Source organism: Dendrobates tinctorius, unplaced genomic scaffold (assembly GCF_039654945.1).
Source record: "Dendrobates tinctorius isolate UK_male_01 unplaced genomic scaffold, ASM3965494v1 ptg000103l, whole genome shotgun sequence".
Taxonomy (NCBI): domain Eukaryota; kingdom Metazoa; phylum Chordata; class Amphibia; order Anura; family Dendrobatidae; genus Dendrobates; species Dendrobates tinctorius.
Window position 1 is genome coordinate 2,489,619 of NW_027361771.1, and position 20,915 is coordinate 2,510,533.

The 20,915-nt window shown below is 41.9% G+C and overlaps 1 protein-coding gene across 5 annotated transcripts in view; it reads left to right on the forward strand.

The window, feature by feature from the left end:
- Positions 1–20,915, forward strand: part of RECQL5 (RecQ like helicase 5) — a 163,379-nt gene that overhangs the window by 66,768 nt on the left and 75,696 nt on the right. For all 5 annotated transcript variants that reach the window (XM_073587944.1, XM_073587943.1, XM_073587945.1 and 2 more), the window contains exon 9: positions 15,011–15,244. In XM_073587944.1, coding sequence (XP_073444045.1) covers positions 15,011–15,244 — 234 coding nt within the window. The remainder of the gene's footprint in view (positions 1–15,010; positions 15,245–20,915) is intronic.

Genomic DNA, 20,915 nt, shown 5'->3' on the forward strand with positions numbered 1-20,915 from the left:
TCATCATTAGTCGTTTAGGACAACATTGGATCATTCAGAGATCCACAATGAACTTCTGGAGTGAGTTTGCTGCACTGAAGGTAAAGGGGCTGAATAATATTGCACGCCCCACTTTTCAGTTTTTGTATTTCCACAAAAATTTAAAATAACCAATAAATTTTGTTCAACTTCACAATTGTGTCCCACTTGTTGTTGATTCTTCACCAAAAATTTACATTTGGTATCTTTATGTTTGAAGCATGATATGTGGGAAAAGGTTGAAAAGTTCCAGGGGGCCGATTACTTTCACAAGGCACTGTATATCTGCAGTGTTGCAGCCAATCAGTGAGCTCAGCTGCTCTGCCCAAGTAGACAGCATGAGCCGCTGAGCTGATGTATTACCTGCAGACAAGGTGACATAATTGCTGCAGACAATAACGGACACTAGGCTCATAGATTAGATGATAGGAGTCTACTGGGCTTTCTATCCTAATGAAGAGTCCGGTGTATTCATGAGTTAAGGAGGAGTTGCGCTCATGTGCTGTGATCACAGGTTTCCGGCACCTGCTTATTGCAACCATCATGGTCACAGACCTGGCTTCAGCAGAACTGCTGCTATGCTAGTTTTGGGAGATTTTAGAAGCAACTGACCAGAAGTGACATACGAGAAGATCAGTCAAAAAGCTGGAGGCTGAAAAGAGGTTGAAAGACTTTCCAATGATGGCGAATTTATGTACATCACAGAAATACTTTAAATGCAATTTTTAAATGTCTTACACCGAATGAAATACTGAGGAGTGACTGTCATTAGTTGGCTGTCAAAAGGTGCCAGGATCTTTGGTTTGGAAGGTGTGATAGATGACTTGCCAGAGTAGGGCAGAAGCTCTGTAGATGCATCCTTTGAATGGAAGGCCTCAAGCAATGCAAAAGTAATGCTTTGGTTAGAACCGTAGACGTTTCTGAAGAGAAGTATTGGGTGGCCATGCTGTAGAGGACTTTGTAAATTATTGGCAAGCTATGAAATGTTTTCAGTTGACTACCAGTCTGAAAAACTGATGCAAAGCAAACCTTAACTTGGGCCATATGTCCAGATGTAAAGTATGGTTCACTAGCAATGCAGAGAGAACTCAGCCTGTAAACCACGTCCTGACATTAGATAGTACAGCACAAGTGGACAAACTTCCTCCAGCTTGTAATCAGTAGTAAAAAATGAAAACAAAACTTACTATATGCCATAAATGGACACTCGTCTGCATTAGTTTTCATCCATGGGCCCGATATGAGTGTATACTGCACATCTCTACATGCTATATGGTGCAGTGCATCGGTGGGACTAAAGGCTGGGGTCAGTATTGTCACATTACTGCTTCAACCATATATATCAAATACCATAAAAAAGCCATACTTTTGTTGCCTTTTGTTTTCCATTTGTGTAATTGCATCCCTTGCTTTTACGATTCCGGTTTGATGTGAATGGGTGATATTCACTATGAAAACTTTCATATGAAAACATACTGTATATTGTTTCTGCATACACTGATTTAAAGAGGGACTGTCACCAGGTTAAAAGTTGGCAGTTTTTGCTCTTCATTAATTCCCACTGCTACCCTGAGTATTCAGATTTATAGAAATCCGCCATACAGTTCCGGAGTCTGGACCTTTGTGTTCAGTGCTAATTTTATGGTCTTTACCAAAGGTGGTAATAATGCAGAGCAGTCTAAAGACACCCCCCTCCCATAGAATCCTGATAACCACACCTTCTTGACAAAATTCACATAAAATAAAAAGGCCCATATCTTCTGGACTGGTGGATTAAAAAAAAAATAAGAAAAAAATACTCCGTGGAGCAGCTGAGCAGCTAGAATAAAGTAACGGCCAAAAGTGGTCACTTTTGATAAGTGACAGGTCCTCTTTAACCCTCTAACCTGCTGCATAACTAAGCATGATGGAGACCACCCTAATGAACAAGAGTAAAGAATACCACTTTAATTTCCTTCTGCGTTCTTAGTCCGCTGGGGGTAAAATCCTAGCATGAAATAGTGTCTTCCCCTATTGTTCACTGCCTGACCTTATTGTAGACTGTAATTAGTTTGCCTTTTAGTCCCAGGTGTTTATAGAGGCTGCTGACAACACTGTGGCTATGCTGTCTCCCTGTGAGCGGAGGATGTGACAATGCAAGCAGGAGACTGCTACTTCCCTGCATGAGCATGGGGACAATGGGTTTCTGTTGTATTGTGACTACTGTCTATAGACTACTTTTAATGGTTCGTTATCACTGAAGGATACCTGAACCATTTACATTGGTAGTCTTATGTAGAAATTGATGATGCCAACACCAAGATGACCTAAGGACATTGTAAACGGAACACATTAATGGCCAAACATGTATAGCATTTTTTAAAATACACATTCAGTAAACTCCATCTTAATATAATTTCTGAGATATAGTACAGTGTTTCAAACTATCTCTGAGGGTTAAAAGTTACAGTAGAGCAGGTTTAGTAAGATTTACCAAAAATTAAAGGGAACCTGTCACATGAAAAAATGCTATAAAGCTGCAGACACGGGGTTAATCTGCAGGTTAATAGTGTTCTGAACCTGCTTGGCGCCAACACTTAGACCCCCACTGCTGGAAAGAAATGAACTTTATTCCTCCTGGTAGCAGGTTTCAGTTACTTTGTCGGTGCCGAGACTGGTTCAGTCACCGCTCAGTGTATAGTGAGTGGTGGCTGAAACTGCACTGCCGGCTCTGACTGACAGCTGGATCTAATGCTGAGCGAGCTGTCAGTCAATGCCAGGGTTGCGATTACAGCCACCGCTCACTATACACTGAGCAGTGACTGAACCTGCGCTGGCACCGCCCCTGTGACTGTAACCCGGAGGGATAAACTCGAAGGAATAAAGTTAATTTCTTCCCAGCATCTGCAGTCTAAGTGCTGATGCCTGGCAGGTTCAGAACGTTATTAGCCTGCAGATTAACCTATATCTGCAGTTTAATAGCGTACTTTCACTTGACATGTTCCGTTTAAGGCTCTATAAGTACCTATTAAGCTTTTTTTTTATATGTTAATGGTAACATAAAAATTTTTGGTCAATCAGCTCACATGTCTGGTGCACGGCAAAATGTCCTCTGTAGTGATCTAGGTAGATCCACGTAGGAGCAAGCACTTATAGTATTCATAATAAATTAAGTTTATTTTTTTGATTAAAAATATGAGTGCCACACAGCAGCAACAAGAGGGATTGTTTTATATTACTTGGGGCACATTCAGGTGATCACCGACTTAAAAGGGGTATTCTGATCTTAGACATATCTCATCTTGGACATACCTCCAAGCATCTGCAATAAATGTTTCATAGATGCTATTTCCATATACCCTTCCTATCCTACCTGGTGCTGCGCACACTGTATACATTCATTTCCTGCAGTTACATTTGCGCTCAAATGAGACTACTATGAGAAATGAGTATGGCCTAATTGATTGAGTCTAACTCACCCAATATTTTGTGTCTACAGCTCCTGTGATCTGCACTGATATATTAGGAATGAGCATATATGCCTCGTAGTGTTAGATCATTGCCTAATTTAAAATTGAGAACATCTTTACCCTAAAGCATTTCTAGTGCAGCATCACAAGAAGCTTTACTGTGTTCTGGTGAGCAAAAACGGTTAGGTTGGTGCCTACTCAGAAAGTCCTGAGACTTTGGCTCCAGTACAGAGATGGCAACCTGCCTCTGCAGGAAGCACCCTGGAACATAATGCACAGCCTACTAAAACCTCCTTGTAGCATGGGATACTCCGTGACTATCAATGTATTCCTGGATCTTCTGATGTTTTTTCCACTTGTGATAGATGTTAAAATGTTTTAATTCCTTTCATACTTTTTTAGGGGATATTTGAACATGTTTTATTACATTATGTCCATTACTTTTGTCAAAATGAATGCGTAAAAAAACATACCGTAATCGCATTGAGTAGATTTTATTTTTATTTATAAAAATTGTGAAGTTATAGGATTATTAAAGGGAATCTGTCAGCAGTTTTTTTGCTATCTCATTTCAGAGCAGCATGATGTAGGCAAAAAGACCCTTAATCCATTGATGTATCACTTTTTTCTCGATACATCAGTTCTAACATAATCAGAGTTTTTAAATGTAGCAATGCTTGTAGAGCTGAGAACGATCTTGTGATGTAACTTGTGACTCCCATCCAGTCAGAAGTTATGGCGCCGTGGGACTGGAGTGTCATCAGTAAAAGGTGAAGCTGCTGGAAGGTGAGTATAAGAATGGGGGCAAGGGGCTGACATTTAAAGCGCCACTCTATTTCTGGAAAAACAAACAAAACACTGGCGTGGTGCTGTAAATGCCCCCAGTCTACGTCTGCATATCAATTTTTTCCCTGCATAAACAGTGCATTTTTGTCCTTGACTTAGCTTGTGTCAGCCTTAGACATCTTGTATCATAATCCAAGAACAGTCCATGCTGTCATATACAGTTGTGTGAAAAAGTGTTTGCCCCCATCCTTTTTTTCTATTCTTTTGCATGTTTGGCACACTTAAATGTTTCAGATCACCAAACAAATCTAAATATTTGACAAAGATCAGACAAAATGCAGTTTTTAAATTAAGGTCTTTACTATTAAGGGGAAAAGAAATCCAAACCTACAGGGCCCTGTGTGGAAAAGTGATTGTTCCCTAACCCTAATAACTGTTAGGGCCACACTTAGCAGCAATAACTGCAATCAAGCATTTGCGATAACTGGCAATGAGTCTCTTACAACTCTCTGGAAGAATTTTGGCCTGCTCATGTTTGCAGCATTGTTGTAATTCAGCCACATTGGAGGGTTTCTGAGCATGAACCGCCTTTTTAAGGTCATGCCACAGCATCTCAATTGGATTAAGGCCAGGACTTTGACTAGGCCACTTCAAAGTCTTAACTTTGTTTCTCTTAAGTGTGACAAACATGCAAAAGAATAAGAAATCGGGAAGGGGCAAACACTTTTTTCACACAACTGTATAAAACTGGGTTTATTTACTCAGGTTAGTCTGAGCTGCAGTAGAGTGGCGCTGTTTCTGGAATGACAAAGCAGAACCTTTCTAGTATCATCCAAGCCACTTAAGTAAATGAACTCTTTTTATACATCACATATGCTCTTCTATAAAGTACGCCTGTCATATGCAAAAGAAGAGCAAATTCATTCAAGTGGAAAATAAAACGACCCTACCTATGAAGTACAGCAAGCACCATGTCCTTTAACCTTGAAATGACCCATCATTTGTTATCTTGACAAACTGGCTTCAGCATTGAAGAGAGAACGTGATTGTGACTAATAATGCCACCAGTGAAGCCATAAGAGACACCTATAAGAGGGCAGGGGCAGTCATACAATAATAGTAAGACGCTGAGGGGGAGTACATGTGTAATTTTACCCCTGTAGTTTGACCAAAATGTAATAAAGCCATTATATTAAAAGTCTTTAGAAAAAAAAATGTGAAAAGGAAAATTCCCATGAGATAGCAGATCTTCCAAGTATTTCACAGTGTTGTGATATCGCAGAATGGCCACAGAGCATTTCTCGGCTATCCCTGTGCTAGAGGCTCACAGCACCTAATGGAAAGAATGTCTCTTCTATGCAGGAAAAACAATCCCTCCATTGCTGTTATCTCCGATATTTTCTGTCCTGTTTGGCTTGTGGAATGTTGTTGTGAGTTGGGATTAATGTTCATAACTTAATTGCAGTTAAAGTTGGTTTCGTTAAAAGAAAAAAACCCTTTTCTAACCTTTTATTATGGAATTCTAAGTTATTATATTGGGGGAGTCCATCATTTTGGACTTTGATATATTCGCAACTTCATCTGTTGCTCTTGAGCATCCAGCATGTTCTTGCAGTAACTGGACCGGCCATAGTATTCAGTATGATCACTGATGGCACTGATTGCTTCTTCTCTGATAATAAAATAATCATTCTATACAAGGGGAAGGTGCAACTTTAAGGTTCTCATTGGGTTATGTTTTCTTTTATTTAATTGAGATATCCAGATAAAAAAAATGTGTGTTTAAAATGGAAAGATGTACAACATGCTAATATTTTTGAATTAAGAAAGATTCTCTGATTTCAAGATATCAGGAGCTGGTTATGGGTCAGAGCTCATGAGTGTGAAGGGATTTAGTTGCTAGCTCTTTTTAGTAGCTAAACTAGTCTTGTCACGTCTAGTAATCAGATGGAGAAGGGGGCTGGCTTAGCTATTAAAATGAGTCAGTGAGTTGGCCCCCTTGATACACATCACTGGTCATTGACTGACACAAGAACTTGTGTCGTACCTGACTAAGACATGTAAGACTCAGGATCAGCACTGATATCTTGCAGTCTCACATATTTCTTAGTTGAAGAGAATTGTAAGTTGTGTGTCTGCAGATTATCTTGCAATACATTAGCAACTGCTTGTGAATATGTGTTGATCGCAACATCAACACGATTGCAACTTGTGCCTGTGTTTACCTGGGATTCCTTCTGTTATTTGGACTCTCACATACTCCCAAAACGTATTGACAAGTAGATTAACTTTCTAAAGCTGGTTCTAGGCTTCCTGGCCAATACTACCTGCTAGCTTGTAAAGATTGGCCTCTATAACAAAGCTATTATTATGGATTTCCTGGTTATTACATCAGATGATTGAATGACAGATCATTGTTTGCATGAACGCGTCCACACATAGCATGCCGATTTGGTATTTCCTGGGCTGTGTTAATGGTAATAGGAGCTGTTGGTGGTCATCATTTTAGCGTTGCTAGGTGCATTGATGCCAACTGAAGCACAGCACCATAGGGCCCGGAGGAAGTTTAGAGTCAAAAGCCTTGTTTGCTTATGGCTCTGAGCATATTCTGCTATGTGATCATGCTCTTGGAGAGCTCCCAGTGCGAATATAGTCCTAGGCTCCCACACAGCACCATTATGGTCAAGAGAGTGTGCGAGTTATTGATGAGTAAGGGTGCCCTTACACTAAGTGACGCTCCAGTGATTCAGACAATGATACAACCTGGTAAGGATCGCTGGTGCGTCGCTACATGGTCGCTAGTAAGCTGCCAAACAGGCAGATCTCTTCAGCGACGCAGCAACGATTCGGCGATCCGTATAACAACCTCGGCGGTCGTTGGTACCTTGTCACGCAGCAGCTATTCTGACGACTCACGCCTGTGTCCATGAGTTCTGTCGCTAACGAGGTCGCTCATCGGCGTCAAACACAGCGATGTGTGCTGGCCAGCGGGACGCCAACAATCAAAAAATGGCCTAGGACATTAGAGCACGATCAGCGATATCCAGCGGGGGGCGGTCGCCGCTGTGTGTCACATGTAGTGAGACCGCTGGCGAGGTCGCTGTTGCGTCTCAAAATCTGTGACGTTTCAGTGATCTCGCTAACGATCTCGCTATGTGAGACGGGGCCTTAAAGGTCAGGCCAGATGGCTCTATTGTGATGTGATCTGCCGCAGGTACTATCACTGTTGCTGGGGTCCGCATGAGTAATGAGGGTAGTGTAGTTAGTTTAGGTTAGAAATACCTCTTGTGCTTGTTATATCTGTGTCTCATATTTGCTTCTCGTTTTCATTATCTTTATGTGTATCCCTTTTTGCACCCATTAAAATTCACTCCTTATGTTCTCCATGTGTTTTGAATCTAGTGTGACTGCTGGAAAGTAAAGGCTGACGTAAGCATGCTTTCTTTTCTTTTTTTTTTGCAGTTTTCTTTATTTTCTGTCATCATAGATGTGTGCAAGATATTACTTTAGAACAGGGGTACACAAACTGCGACCCTGGGAGAGGCAACATTGGGCCTGCGATGCCAATTTGTGTGGCCCCATACCAAATGGACACAAAAAATGCTAGTCAGACAGGTTAGCTATATGTGAGCAGCCACACACAGAAGAGCAGTGGTGGCAGCAGCTGATGAGCAGGGACTGGCAAGTAGTAATGGTGCACCTTGTAGACCTCTCTGGATGCCTCATACCTCAGGAGAATGGGGTTACTCCTTTCTAGAGTGCCAAACAGGTTATGTGACAAAGATGGGTGCCCTTCTATGTCTGTGGCTGACTCCACTGTAGCTTGTGGGAGTTCTGAATCAGTAGGCACTAAGCAAAAAACCCTAACAAAAGCCATAAGTATTCATGACTCTTTACTCATTGGGTTATATTCACAACATTTTTTACAAGGATTTAGTATTGCATTTTCCTGCAAAATATATGCAAAAAATTGCTTCCTATAGAGCTTCCTGTTGATTTTAATGGTAAATGCTCAAAATGACATGAAAAAAACAGCACTGTGCACCACACAAACTGTTTCCAATTAAAATAAATCCGAATCTTATTCAAAGAGTATTTTTAGAGGGGCATTTTCATCCCCAAAGTGCTATCCCAATACATAGTAGGTGTAATAATAGTATTAGTAAATATCTCCAATCAGAAATGTAGTATGTTTTTTGTTATTCGCTATGTCTCTTTCCTCATGTGCAGGCATTGCAGGACCTAAGGTATCCATGGTTACAACCACTGATATAGTGACAGTTAATTAACTAGTTTATAGTGGTCGTAACCAAGGATACCTAAGGTCCTGCAATGCCTGCACATGAGGAAAGAAACATAGCTAATCAGAAAAACTATACTACGTTTCTAATTGGCGGTATTTGCTATTATTATTATTACTACAGCTACTACATATTGGGATCGGATCTTGGGGGTGGGAACACCCCTTTAAAGCTTTTTCTTGTGTGAATGTCGGTGCAGAAATTGTCTCTCTAAATCATTGCTGATTGGTGGAGCTAGGACTCCTGTAGGTATGATTTCTGCCTATCCAACACTGATGGCATATACTTTCAATATACCGTAAATATCACAGATAGTAATACCGCCTTTAATTTTCATTGCGGCACTTGTGGTTGGTTGAGTATGACAATGTGGCCCTTGGGTCAAAAAAAAAGGTTGTGCGCCCCTGCTTTTGAAGTCTATATATTAAAAAGTCTATGTGCACAACATTGTTTTTTTTGCTTTTCTGGTGTTTGTGGCATTTTTCTCAAACCATGGCAAACTGAGTATGGCATTTGACTTTTTACCAGAGGTGTCTCAATAAGACTTGAAAAGATTATAGAAAGTTAGTGTAAAAAAAAAAAAGTTATGAAGAAGACTTCACACTTGAGTAGTAAAAACAGTGTGTGTGTTTAGTTTTCCCACCCCTAAGACTACCCTCTGCAACTTTGTTCAGACTACTACAGTGTTTCTTGGACATTGACTGGGGAGTATAGGTGTTAATAATAATGTAGGTAGTGATTAAGGTTCACATGGTGACCTTTATGGCTATGGCCACAATGCAGCCACATTTTGACATCCATATTACAATTGTAAGTCATGGTCTAATCGCAGCTTTTATGACTCAAACTCCCAGTGTCTCTAAGCATATGTGCACTTGACGTCTTTTTCAGGCGGGTCTGCTTCTAAGCCCTCCCGAAAAAACACTTAAGAAATGCTAAAAAGAATCAACATATGCACTTCAATGTCAAAATGGCTTGTTGTGCACGCGTTCAATCTTATTGAGCTTCTCTTAACTACCTTAGGCTTTGAAAGCCGCAAAGCGGTTAAAAAAAATGTGATGTGACCAGTCTTCAGTCATCGTTTGTTTGGAAGCCGCTCATTATTGTATACATAATATTAAAAAATAATAAAAAAAAAAATGCTATAAAAGACAATTGATGAAGAACATCACCAGCAGTTTTCTAAAGTGTCTTCTGCTTGAAAAAATGTAATGGGTACGCTGGCATTTGAAATACGTTTGCACATAATCTTTGGGTTGGTATTCCTACAGCTGTAATATGGATGCTAAGATAGGCCTGTATTATAGTTCCCTTAAAAAAAACTTATGGAGTTCAGAATTGTATGGAATCATGGGCATTATAAAAATAAATAATAATAATTGTCGTCCTGAAATTTTAAGCAATTCTTACCAACCCAGCCTATGAAGAATGCTACTGATTACAAGAGGTATTTTTGAATACAGCCCTTTTGAAAGGGCATCTTCCTTAGGCCTCATGCAGATGTCCATTTTTATCATACGTGTGCTATGCTGTTTTTAACAGACAGCACACAGCCATAGATTATAGTGCATGGCTCTTTTCGCATGTCTTTTTTTTTTGTGGACCAATGGAGGTATATTTCCGTTTGCTGCAATTTGTGGTCCAAACATTTCAATGATCAGGTCAGCAATGTGAACAGAGAGCAGCACACAGATGCCATCACGGTTCCATCTGCTTTGTACCATTTGGATCACTAATTGTGACAGCAGACTTCTGAATCATAAAAGCATGCACAAAGCACACTGTCACGATTCCCTAGTAATGAAACATGAGTGCATGTATATGATGTGCATACATGCACTCATGTGCCGAGTAGTCTCAATGAAAGTGAACTAAGAGAAGCAAAACGCATCTAGTCTGTAAGCGACCACATATACATAAGTCACATATGTAGCAAAGTGACCACTCACTTGCTCCTAGGAATCAAAACAGCGTAAGCGCCGCACGCTGTCACAATTATGAGTCTGCAATTACATAGAATTACTGCAGACTTTGCCCTCAAGCCTTTAAACAGAGACATTTACAATGTGGCCAAAACTGCACTTTGTGAACAATACTTAAAGGTTTTGTCTGAGCATGTAAAAAGCTAACGAATGAGTCTAATCTGCGGAGTCTTAACAGTGTGTAATATACTCACGCTTTGGGATTTTGCTCTGTTTCACAGTCCTGGAGGTTGTAACATAACTCATTTGTGAGTTGCTTACTGGGATCATTGACGGGAACACAAGAGAAAGTGGTTGGCGGTCAGTCACAAGAGGGCAAATCACATAGCAGCAGTCAAGTGACACCCTATGGGACTGTGAATCAGAGTGAAATCCTAACAGTGAGTATATTACACACTGTTAGGATTCCGCTTGTTAGATAGACTCTTCTGTTGGATTTTTATATGGCTCGGACAACATCTTTCTTAAAGTACATTTGTCTGACAGTTCTTTGGCTGAATTAGTTCCTTCTATTAAATCTATCATTTTATTTGTTATTTTTTCAATGGTTTTACTGCTTCTGATCAAACAAAAAACCATTAGGATCATGCGCCATCTTTATCTGTTTGTGATCACTATGTTTCTCTCCCTTCTCCTCGGCACCAGTCTCTTATGTGGCCTTTGATCATCTCCAGCCATTTCTTGCATTGCCCCAGAGGCAGGGCAGGGGGAAAGTAACACCCAAGCTGTTCACATTTAATGAATGAGTCCTCGCATCTTGTAGCTGACGTTATTAATGGGTGGTGTATGTAACCTATGGGAATGCATCTTGGTTAGTGTAGCCGTCATTAATGCAGCCAGATGGTTAGTGCGGATGAATAGCAGCACCTGTTACTAGTGACCAGCCCAGCTGCTCCCTCAATGCCCCGCACTGGGCTGCTATTTGTATGGGGGTGCGTCACAATAGGCTAGCCTGAGTCAGACCTGTGTATTGTGATCACTGAGTCATCCGAAAAATTAAGTTCTGAGATGGTTCTTGGCTCAGCCCTATTGTTATTTCTATAGAGATTATACTATAGACACATCCTTGTGAGAATATTTTACGTTTCCCTGCTCTAATGTGCGTAGTAGTAAAATGATGGCCGTGGACCAAACCAAAACTGCAGAGCCAGGTATGAACAGACTTCATCGTGAGACTCTCAGAATGCTGACTGCCGGGCACCTAGTCTGTAGTCTGCAGAGGGATTCCTTTTCCCACAGTTCTCCTGCCGATGAAGCTGCATGCTACCCCACAATGCAATAGATAAATAACACCTGGTATGATTTCTATGGAATCTGACAGAACCCCTATTTGCCTCTGTATGGAATCAGATGTTTGTAGGCGCCTCCAACGTCAGACAGCCACAATGCAAGATGGTGGTGAGAGGAGTAAGGCTGTGTTCACACACAGCGTTTTTTCGGATTTGCCAAAAAATCAGTGGGAAAAACGCGAAAAATAAGCTTCCCATTCATTTCTATACATTTTCCACTTTTTGTGCACATTGATGCGTTTTTTACCGTGAAAAAACCGCATTGCGGTAAAAAAAAAGCAGCAGGCTCATTAATTTCGCGGATTTTTCTGCGTTTCTGATTATTTCCATGTGTTTAGAAAACGCGCAGGAAAAAACGCATAAAAACCACGCAAAAATTGCTGTAAAAACGCGCAGAAAAAAAGCGCGGTTTCTGGGAAGGGAGTCAGGTTTTCCAGCAGAAATTTGATGCTACGTGTGCACTTAGCCTAACTGTATTAGACCCGTGCAGGGAATATGCCTGTCCTGAGTGCTCTGCAGGGTACGACAGTGATCATGAGCCGGGGAACCATATGATCAGTATGACAGAAGTGATGACACATTTTACATTGCATTAGGACTAAATCTGCCCCTGTGTTCTCTCTGGACACACATCAACTTATATGTTCACATGTCCAGTAATCATCAGTGAGAACCGATCCAGCAGCAATCTCATAAGAAAAAGGTCGTGCAGACACAACTTTATTTTGTCCAGCTAAAAAAAAAAAAAATTCAACTGGATCAGTTTTTTGTTTTTTTTTAATATTGAAGTCCATAGAAAAGGGTCCTTTAAATAACCATCAGTTTTGTTACATTTGAAATGGATCCAGTGAGCTAAAAACTGATACTTTTTAAATGAAAAAAAAAACAAAAACTGATGGCTATTTAAGGCTAGGTTCACATTAGCGTTTGGGTCCGCAGCGTATCATTCGCATGCAAAACGCATGTTTACACATTTTTTATACGCATCATCTTACACATGACGGAAAAAATGCTGCGTGTGTGTGCGTTTGCGTTGTTTATGCGCATGCGTTTGATATGACACCAGACAAAAATGGGCGTATCTCATGAGATTTTTATATGTGTTTTGAATAACGCATGTCCTTGCTTACCAATGCGATCCCATAGACAGTAATGCGTTTTTTATTACGCACTCATCCGCATGTGCATGCTTTCCCATATTTGATGGATTTTTGACGCCTCAAAAAATGCAACAGGTTGCGTTTGCTGCTCCCCGCTGCGCACAGGAAAATGACTCATGGGAACGCATGTCCCTGCGTACACCATGTTAAATATATGGACGCATGCGGATCAAACGCTGCGCACACAGACGCTAATGTGAAACCAGCATACACATCAGTTTCCATAGACTTGAGTGTTACAAAAAGGATTCAGTTGAAATCTGTGTTTTTGTAGCCAAACAAAGGTTTTGTGTCCACCACTCTTTTTTGTTACCGGATTGCTGCTGGATCTGTCCTAATGATTACAGAGCCTTAGTTAGGTCTCCTCGGTGCTACAATCCAGTGTTACCTAGAAGTCATAACCCCGGAGATCTCGCCCTGTCTGTAGATCGCATCACTTGGGTAGTGAGTGTTGAACAGAGCCCATCATGATGTCACCAGGTGCTAGCTCTGTTTTTCCAAGGATTCTTGGATAAATAAATAAAAGTTTGGACAGGTTTAGCTCTGCTTCATCTGAACTGCAAGAAGCTTTGTGAAGCTTCTGTGGGAATCTCGCTCGCTCCATGCTACTGAGCTGGTGTTGTGTCATTGTAACCAGTCGCTCCCAATCCTGATGAACATGTTCATAATCCGAGAGTGTGGAAAGTGCAGAAGTCAGAAAAGTATGAGAGCGCACACAGCATGTATGTCTTACCCCTGCTCTCAGTCCAGCACTGCTCCGTCACCTCCTGTGGCCCATAGCTGCCTGGTGCTCCCTGACAGCTGCCTGTGCCCTTCGCACTGCCTGGCTGCCCTGTTGCCTTAGAGATGGGAGGTTTAGAATTACAGCTCTCCAAAAAGGGGAGGGTAGGAGGCTTACCCTGTGTGTGCAAGTGTGGAGCTCCAGGAAAACAGCTGGGACGGTCTGAGGGCTTCAGTCACTGTGACAAGTTTCATCCCAGCCAGGAAATCTTTTCACAGTAGGGGATATTGTGCACCCAATCTGTGTGCCCCGTCTACTTTCTACACCTACAGTATCTTTACAGTGTATAACTGGTGATACAGGAAAGATGGATACCTTTGTACCTTGTTAGCCAGTGGATAGAAAAATATTCAGGATTGAGAGTCCTCAGTAGTTGATACCTTTTAATGGCTAACTGAAAAGATGTGTTACCATCTTTTCAGTTAGCCATTAAAAGGTATCAACTAATGAGGACTCTCAATTCTGAATATTTTTCTAACTGGTGATAGGAAGTGACATGGCTATGAATGGTTGTACCATGTAGATATGTGCCAATTTTGGTGCCAAATATCGATTTAAATGTCCACCAGCTAGGAGATGGTGTAAAAAGTGTTTCCCACATATACGTTTGGAGCAATGTACTCCATTTCTCTACACTTTTGAATGCGTTCATCCTGCGACACTACAGATGCATTTTCTCAGTGATTGCTGACACCACCCTGAATTGGGTATGTCGCCCCCGATCTGATGGCCAAACTAAAGCACACGTTACAATGTAGTTAGTGCTGGTGTACATGTAATGTAGTGGACCTGGGCGGACATATACTGCACGTCACACACTGTGATGCACAGACGGGCTCCTTTTCTCTGGGCGGCAGGTTGCACCCATGCCTGCTGCTCGGGGACAGATGTCTCTTGTCTGGGGTTAGATATTACGCTCTGAAAGATGCTTTTCTTCACTCTGCAAGCTGAGACACAGTGCCACTCCTTCAGCTCAGTGAAAGAAATCTTTGTCATGTAGTAGATGGCAGGCCCGTCCTAGAGACCAACCAGGCGGCTCCAGCACCGTAATGGAAACTCTACATTCTCTCCAGCGAGGTGATCTACCGAGATATACAAGTGGCTAAGCAGCCCTATAGTTATATGCATGTGCTCTTATGGTTCACCCATTATTCAAAGAATCTGAATGTTATAAACCATGACATCATTATATATTATAAAGTATGCCACACATCAAAAGCTAAGCTGTTGTGCCATCTCCCCAGGTGTCGCCATGCTGCCATTGCGTCATATTTTGGTGACGAGAATCCGCTGTGTAACAAATCCTGTGACTTCTGTAAGAATCCACGTGCAGTCAAACAGCAGGTCGAACATTTGGAAGGATTGCAGCTGAATGGAAGAAGTAGAACCTGCATCCAACATCCTGGCGCTCCATCTGGACCATTTGGATATGACCGAGAGCTTTATGAAGGGGGAAGGAAAGGGTATGGATTTGCCAGGTGAGTGCTATGGTGAAAGGTAAGCTGTAACACTGTTTAATACTATGACAGAGCTGTATTGGATGGTGCTGAGTTTTAAACAGAGGCTGGACAGACATCTGTCTGGGATGATTTAGTGAATCCTGCTTTGAGCAGGGGGTTGGACCAGATGGCCCAGGAGGTCCCTTCCAACTCTACGATTCTATGATTCTATCTGGCACTTATTAGACCTGTTTTCCCCAACCAAGATCGCATATACAGCTGCACATGGCTTCCCCTTGCTCTTGAAAGATGCAGATATTATTAGGTCAGAAGGTTTCCTGCACAATCATGCCCCTTTCTGCTGACCACACTTGTGGGTGAATCATGCTCACCCATAGAATTAAAGGTAATCAAAAGTAAAGGCACGTTTCCATTTCTACAGATGTAGTAGATGTCACTTGCAGTCCTATTTAACACCACGGATAACATTGAGTAGAGATAATGTAGTAGATATTACCTGCAGTCCTATGTAATACCACAGATACCAGTGATGAATCTTTGAGTACAAACTATGTAGATGTCAACTGCAGTCCCATGTAATATCACAGATAACACTGATAACGTTGAGTACAGATAATGTAGTAGATGTTACCTACAGTCCTATGTGACACTAATACTCCTCCCACACAGTGAATCTATAGTGTTAGATGCCAGTTGTTCACATGTGTGCTTTTGACCTGATATGTATAATGTACAAATAAAACCAGTGAGTCACAGGTGATGATCTTTGTGAGCCTTGTCATTTACTTTAGTTTCTTGTATATTTGGCCCAGACCTCCTTAATAACATGTTCCATCCATGTCTCCTGAATGTAACACACAGATATCTTTGGCTCACCACTTCTCCAGGACTCTACCCTATTTTTTCCCACTCCTAAACAAACTATAGTGTGATAACCACCCAAAATGCCCAGGCAATAATAATGATAATAATGCCCAACCAGTGACCTACATAAAAAGTACCCTCCTTCTGAGACTCTAACAGTAATATAATAATGCCCATTCTGTGCCTACGTATGATAATAGTTCCATCCCTTTATACCGTCACACAGTAATTGTGTCCCTTTTGTGCCTCCACATAATAGATGTCCCCACTCTATGCCTTCCCACAATAGTAGTGCCTTCTCTTCGCCTGCCCATCCCGCACAGTAAGGCCAGGATCAAACTACTGTGTGTGATGTAAGAAACTTGCACGACTCTCTCACATCAACAACAGGCACTGCCGCCGGCACTCAGAACCGGAGCTGAAGCTGCCTAGAAATACATGCAGCCGCAGCTCCAGTCCTGAGTGCCGGCGGCAGTGCCGGTCGTTGATGCGAGAGAGTCGTGCAAGTTTCTCGCATCACACACGGTAGTGTGATCCCGGCCTAATAGTAATCCCTCTGTGCCTCCACATGGTAACAATGTCCCCACACAGTAAAATTGCTTACCTTCCTCTTACCAGACTTCTCCACCCCATGGAAGAGTCTTCATGGAGACAGGAGGGAGGAGAGCTGTGTGCAGATGAATGCTCCTCTGCCTCGTTCCCTCCGAAATCAGGTGTGGCCTTTTTCTCATGCAAAGGCCGCTAATGTTCGCTTCAGTGTCAGCTCTACCTCTCTTGAAACAATGTGTCATAATAAGCATTAAATACATGAATATTATTTGATATCTTGCCAATAAACGCTTCGTTACCAAGCAGAGTGCTGTTTTCCTAAAGTATTCTTATTAAAGGGGGGCATTCAAATCGGCATCCCTGTTTCTCCCGTTTGCCAAATCAGCTGTCATTTAACAAGTGTTTGACAACTGGTGAAACTGGACATATCCTACCACTCTTTATCTATGACACCTGTTATAGCATTATTGCCTCTTAGCACTGTGACCAGCATAGTATCATTGACACTTGGCTATACAGTTAGGTCCATGTATATTTGGACAACATTTTTCAAATAATTTTGGTTCTAGACATTACCACAATAATAATAATAATAATAAATTTTATTTTTATAGCGCCGACATATTCCGCAGCACTTTACATTTCAGAGGGGATTTGTACAGACAATAGACATTACAGCATAACAATAATCACATACAGTAGATTATAACAAATACCAAGAGGAAAGAGGGCCCTGCTCGCAAGCTTACAGTCTATGAGGAAAGAGGGAGACACGAAAGGTGGGTGGTAACAGTTACCCTGATTGTATGGACCAGTCATAATGTTAAGTGTGTAACAGTACAGACACAGAGGGCTAATGGAGGCATAAAGCATGTGGGAACATGATGCGGGGAACCTGGTTATGGTAAAACTTTTGGCTCTGCCACACAGGGATAGATTAGGTTAATGTGTTGGGGTGGTAGGCCAGTCTGAATAAATGCGTTTTCAGGACACGCTTAAAATTGTGGGGATTGGGGACTAATCGTATTGACCTGGGAAGTGCATTCCAAAGAATTGGCGCGGCACGTGTAAAGTCTTGGAGACGGGAGTGGGAGGTTCTGACTATTGAGGATGCTAATCTCGGGTCATCAGCAGAACGGAGGGCGCGGGTAGGGTGGTATACTGAAACAAGGGAGGAGATGTAGGGTGGTGCTGAGCCATGGAGGGCTTTGTGAGTGAGGGTAATAAGTTTATACTGAATTCTGGAGTGGATGGGTAGCCAGTGTAATGACTGGCACAAGGTAGAGGCATCGGTGTAACGATTGGTGAGGAATATGATCCTGGCTGCAGCATTCAAGACAGATTGGAGGGGGGAGAGTTTGGTAAGAGGGAGACCGATTAGAAGAGAGTTACAATAGTCGAGACGAGAATGAATAAGAGAAACAGTAAGAGTTTTTGCAGAGTCAAAGGTAAGAAAAGGTCGAATTCTAGAAATGTTTTTGAGGTGCAGATGACAAGAGCGAGCCAGTGATCGAATGTGGGGGGCAAAGGAAAGCTCGGAATCAAGTATGACCCCAAGACAGCGGGCCTTTTGCTGGGGAGTAATAGTGGAACCACACACAGAAATGGCAATGTCGGGTATAGGTACATTAGTAGAGGGAGGAAACACCAGGAGTTCAGTCTTTGACAGGTTCAGTTTCAGATATAGTGAGGACATGATATTAGACACAGCGTTTAGACAATCGCCGGTGTTTTCTAGAAAGGCTGGCGTGATGTCAGGAGAAGAAGCGTATAATTGGGTGTCATCAGCATAGAGATGGTACTGGAAACCAAATCTACTGATTGTTTGACCAATAGGGGCAGTGTACAAGGAGAAGAGGAGGGGACCTAGAACCGATCCTTGGGGGACCCCAACAGTAAGGGGAAGATGAGAGGAGGAGGAACTGGCAAAAGATACAGTAAAGGAGCGGTCGGAGAGATAGGAGGAGAACCAGGAGAGAACGGTATCCTTGAGGCCAATGGAACGGAGCATAGTGAGGAGGAGCTGATGATCCACAGTGTCGAATGCTGCAGAGAGATCCAAGAGAATTAGCATGGAGTAGTGACCATTTGATTTAGCTGTTAGCAGATCATTAGAGACTTTAGTGAGGGCAGTTTCAGTGGAGTGTAAAGAGCGGAAACTGGATTGGAGAGGGTCGAGAAGAGAGTTTTCTGAGAGATAGCGGATAAGACGGGAGTGGACCAGGCGTTCCAGGAGTTTAGAGATGAAGGGAAGATTAGAGACAGGTCTATAGTTAGCGGCACAGTTTTGGTCGAGGGATGGTTTTCACAATGAATTTTAAACAAAACCATTCATATGCAGTTGAAGTTCAGACTTGCAGCTTTTATTTGAGGGTATCCACATTAAAATTGGATGAAGGGTTTAGGAGTTTCAGCTCCTTAACATGTGCCACCCTGTTTTTAACCCCTTCATGACCCAACCTATTTTGACCTTAATGACCATTTTTTGCAATTCTGACCAGTGTCCCTTTATGAGGTAATAACTCAGGAACGCTTCAACGCATCCTAGCGATTCTAAGATTGTTTTTTCGTGACATATTGGGCATCATGTTAGTGGTAAATTTAGGTCGATAATTTTTGCGTTTCTTTGTGAAAAAAACGGAAATTTGGTGAAAATTTTGAAAATTTCACAATTTTCAAAATTTGAATTTTTATTCTGTTAAACAAGAGAAGTATATGACACAAAATAGTTACTAAATAACATTTCCCACATGTCTACTTTGCATCAGCACAATTTTGGAAACAAAATATTTTTTTGTTAGGAAGTTATAAGGGTTAAAAGTTGACCAGCGATTTCTCATTTTTACAACAAAATTTACAAAACCATATTTTAGGGACCACCTCACATTTGAAGTCACTTTGAGGGGTCTATATGGCAAATAAAATACCCAACAGTGACACCATTCTAAAAACTGCACCCCTCAAGCTACTCAAAACTACATTCAAGAAGATTATTAACCCTTCAGGTGCTTCACAGGAACGAAAGCAACGTGGAAGGAAAAAATGGTCATTTTAATTTTTCCAACAAAATTTTTTCATTTTCACGTGGGTAACAGGATGAAATGGATCATAAAATTTGTTTCGCAATTTCTCCTGAGTACATCGATACCTCATATGTGGTTATAAACCACTGTTTGGGCGCACGGCAGGGCTCAGAAGGGAAGGAGCGCCATTTGACTTTCTGAATGGAAAATATGCTGGAATATTTAGCGGTTGCCATGTCGTTTTTGGAGAGCCCCTGTGTGCCTAAACTTTGGAGCTCCCCCACAAATGACCCCATTTTGGATACTAGACCCTCCAAGGAACTTATCTAGATGCGTAATGAGCAATTTGAACCCCCAGGTGCTTCACAAATTGATTCGTAAAAAGTACTTTCTTTTCACAAAAATGTTCTTTTAGCCTCAGTCTTTTCATTTTCACATGGGCAACAGGATAAAATGGATCCTAAAATTTGTTGGGCAATTTCTCCTGAGTACACTGATACCTCATATGTGGTCATAAACCACTGTTTGGGCGCACGGCAGGGCCCGGAAGGGAAGGAGCGCCATTTGACTTTTTGAATGGAAAATTAGCTCCAATCGTTAGCGGACACCATGTCGTGTTTGGAGAGACCCTGTGTACCTAAACATTGGAGCTCCCACACAAGTGACCCCATTTTGGAAACTAGACCCCCTAAGGAGCTTATATAGATGTGTGGTGAGCACTCTGAAACCCCAAGTGCTTCACAGAAGTTTATAACGCAGGACCGTGAAAATAAAAAATATTTTTTTTCTCCCTCAAAAAATGATTTTTAGCCCATATGTGGGGGGGCCACCACTGTTTGGGCACACTTTGGGGCTCGGAAGGGAAGTAGTGACGTATTGAAATGTCGACTTCATGGAATGGTCTGCGGGTGTCATGTTACGTTTGCAGAGCCCCTGATGTACCTAAACAGTGGAAACCCCCCACAAATGACCCCATTTTGGAAACTAGATCCCCTACGGAGCTTATCTAGATGTGTGGTGAGCACTCTGAACCCCCAAGTGCTTCACAGAAGTTTATAACGCCGAACCGTGGAAATAAAAAAAATTTTCTCCACAAAAATTATTTTTTTAGCCCCCAATTTTTAATTTTCCCAAGGGTAACAGGAGAAATTAGACCCCCAAAGTTGTTGTGCAATTTTTCCTGAGTACTCTGATACCCCATATGTGGGGGTAAACCACTGTTTGGGCACACGTCGGGGCTCGGAATGGAGGCA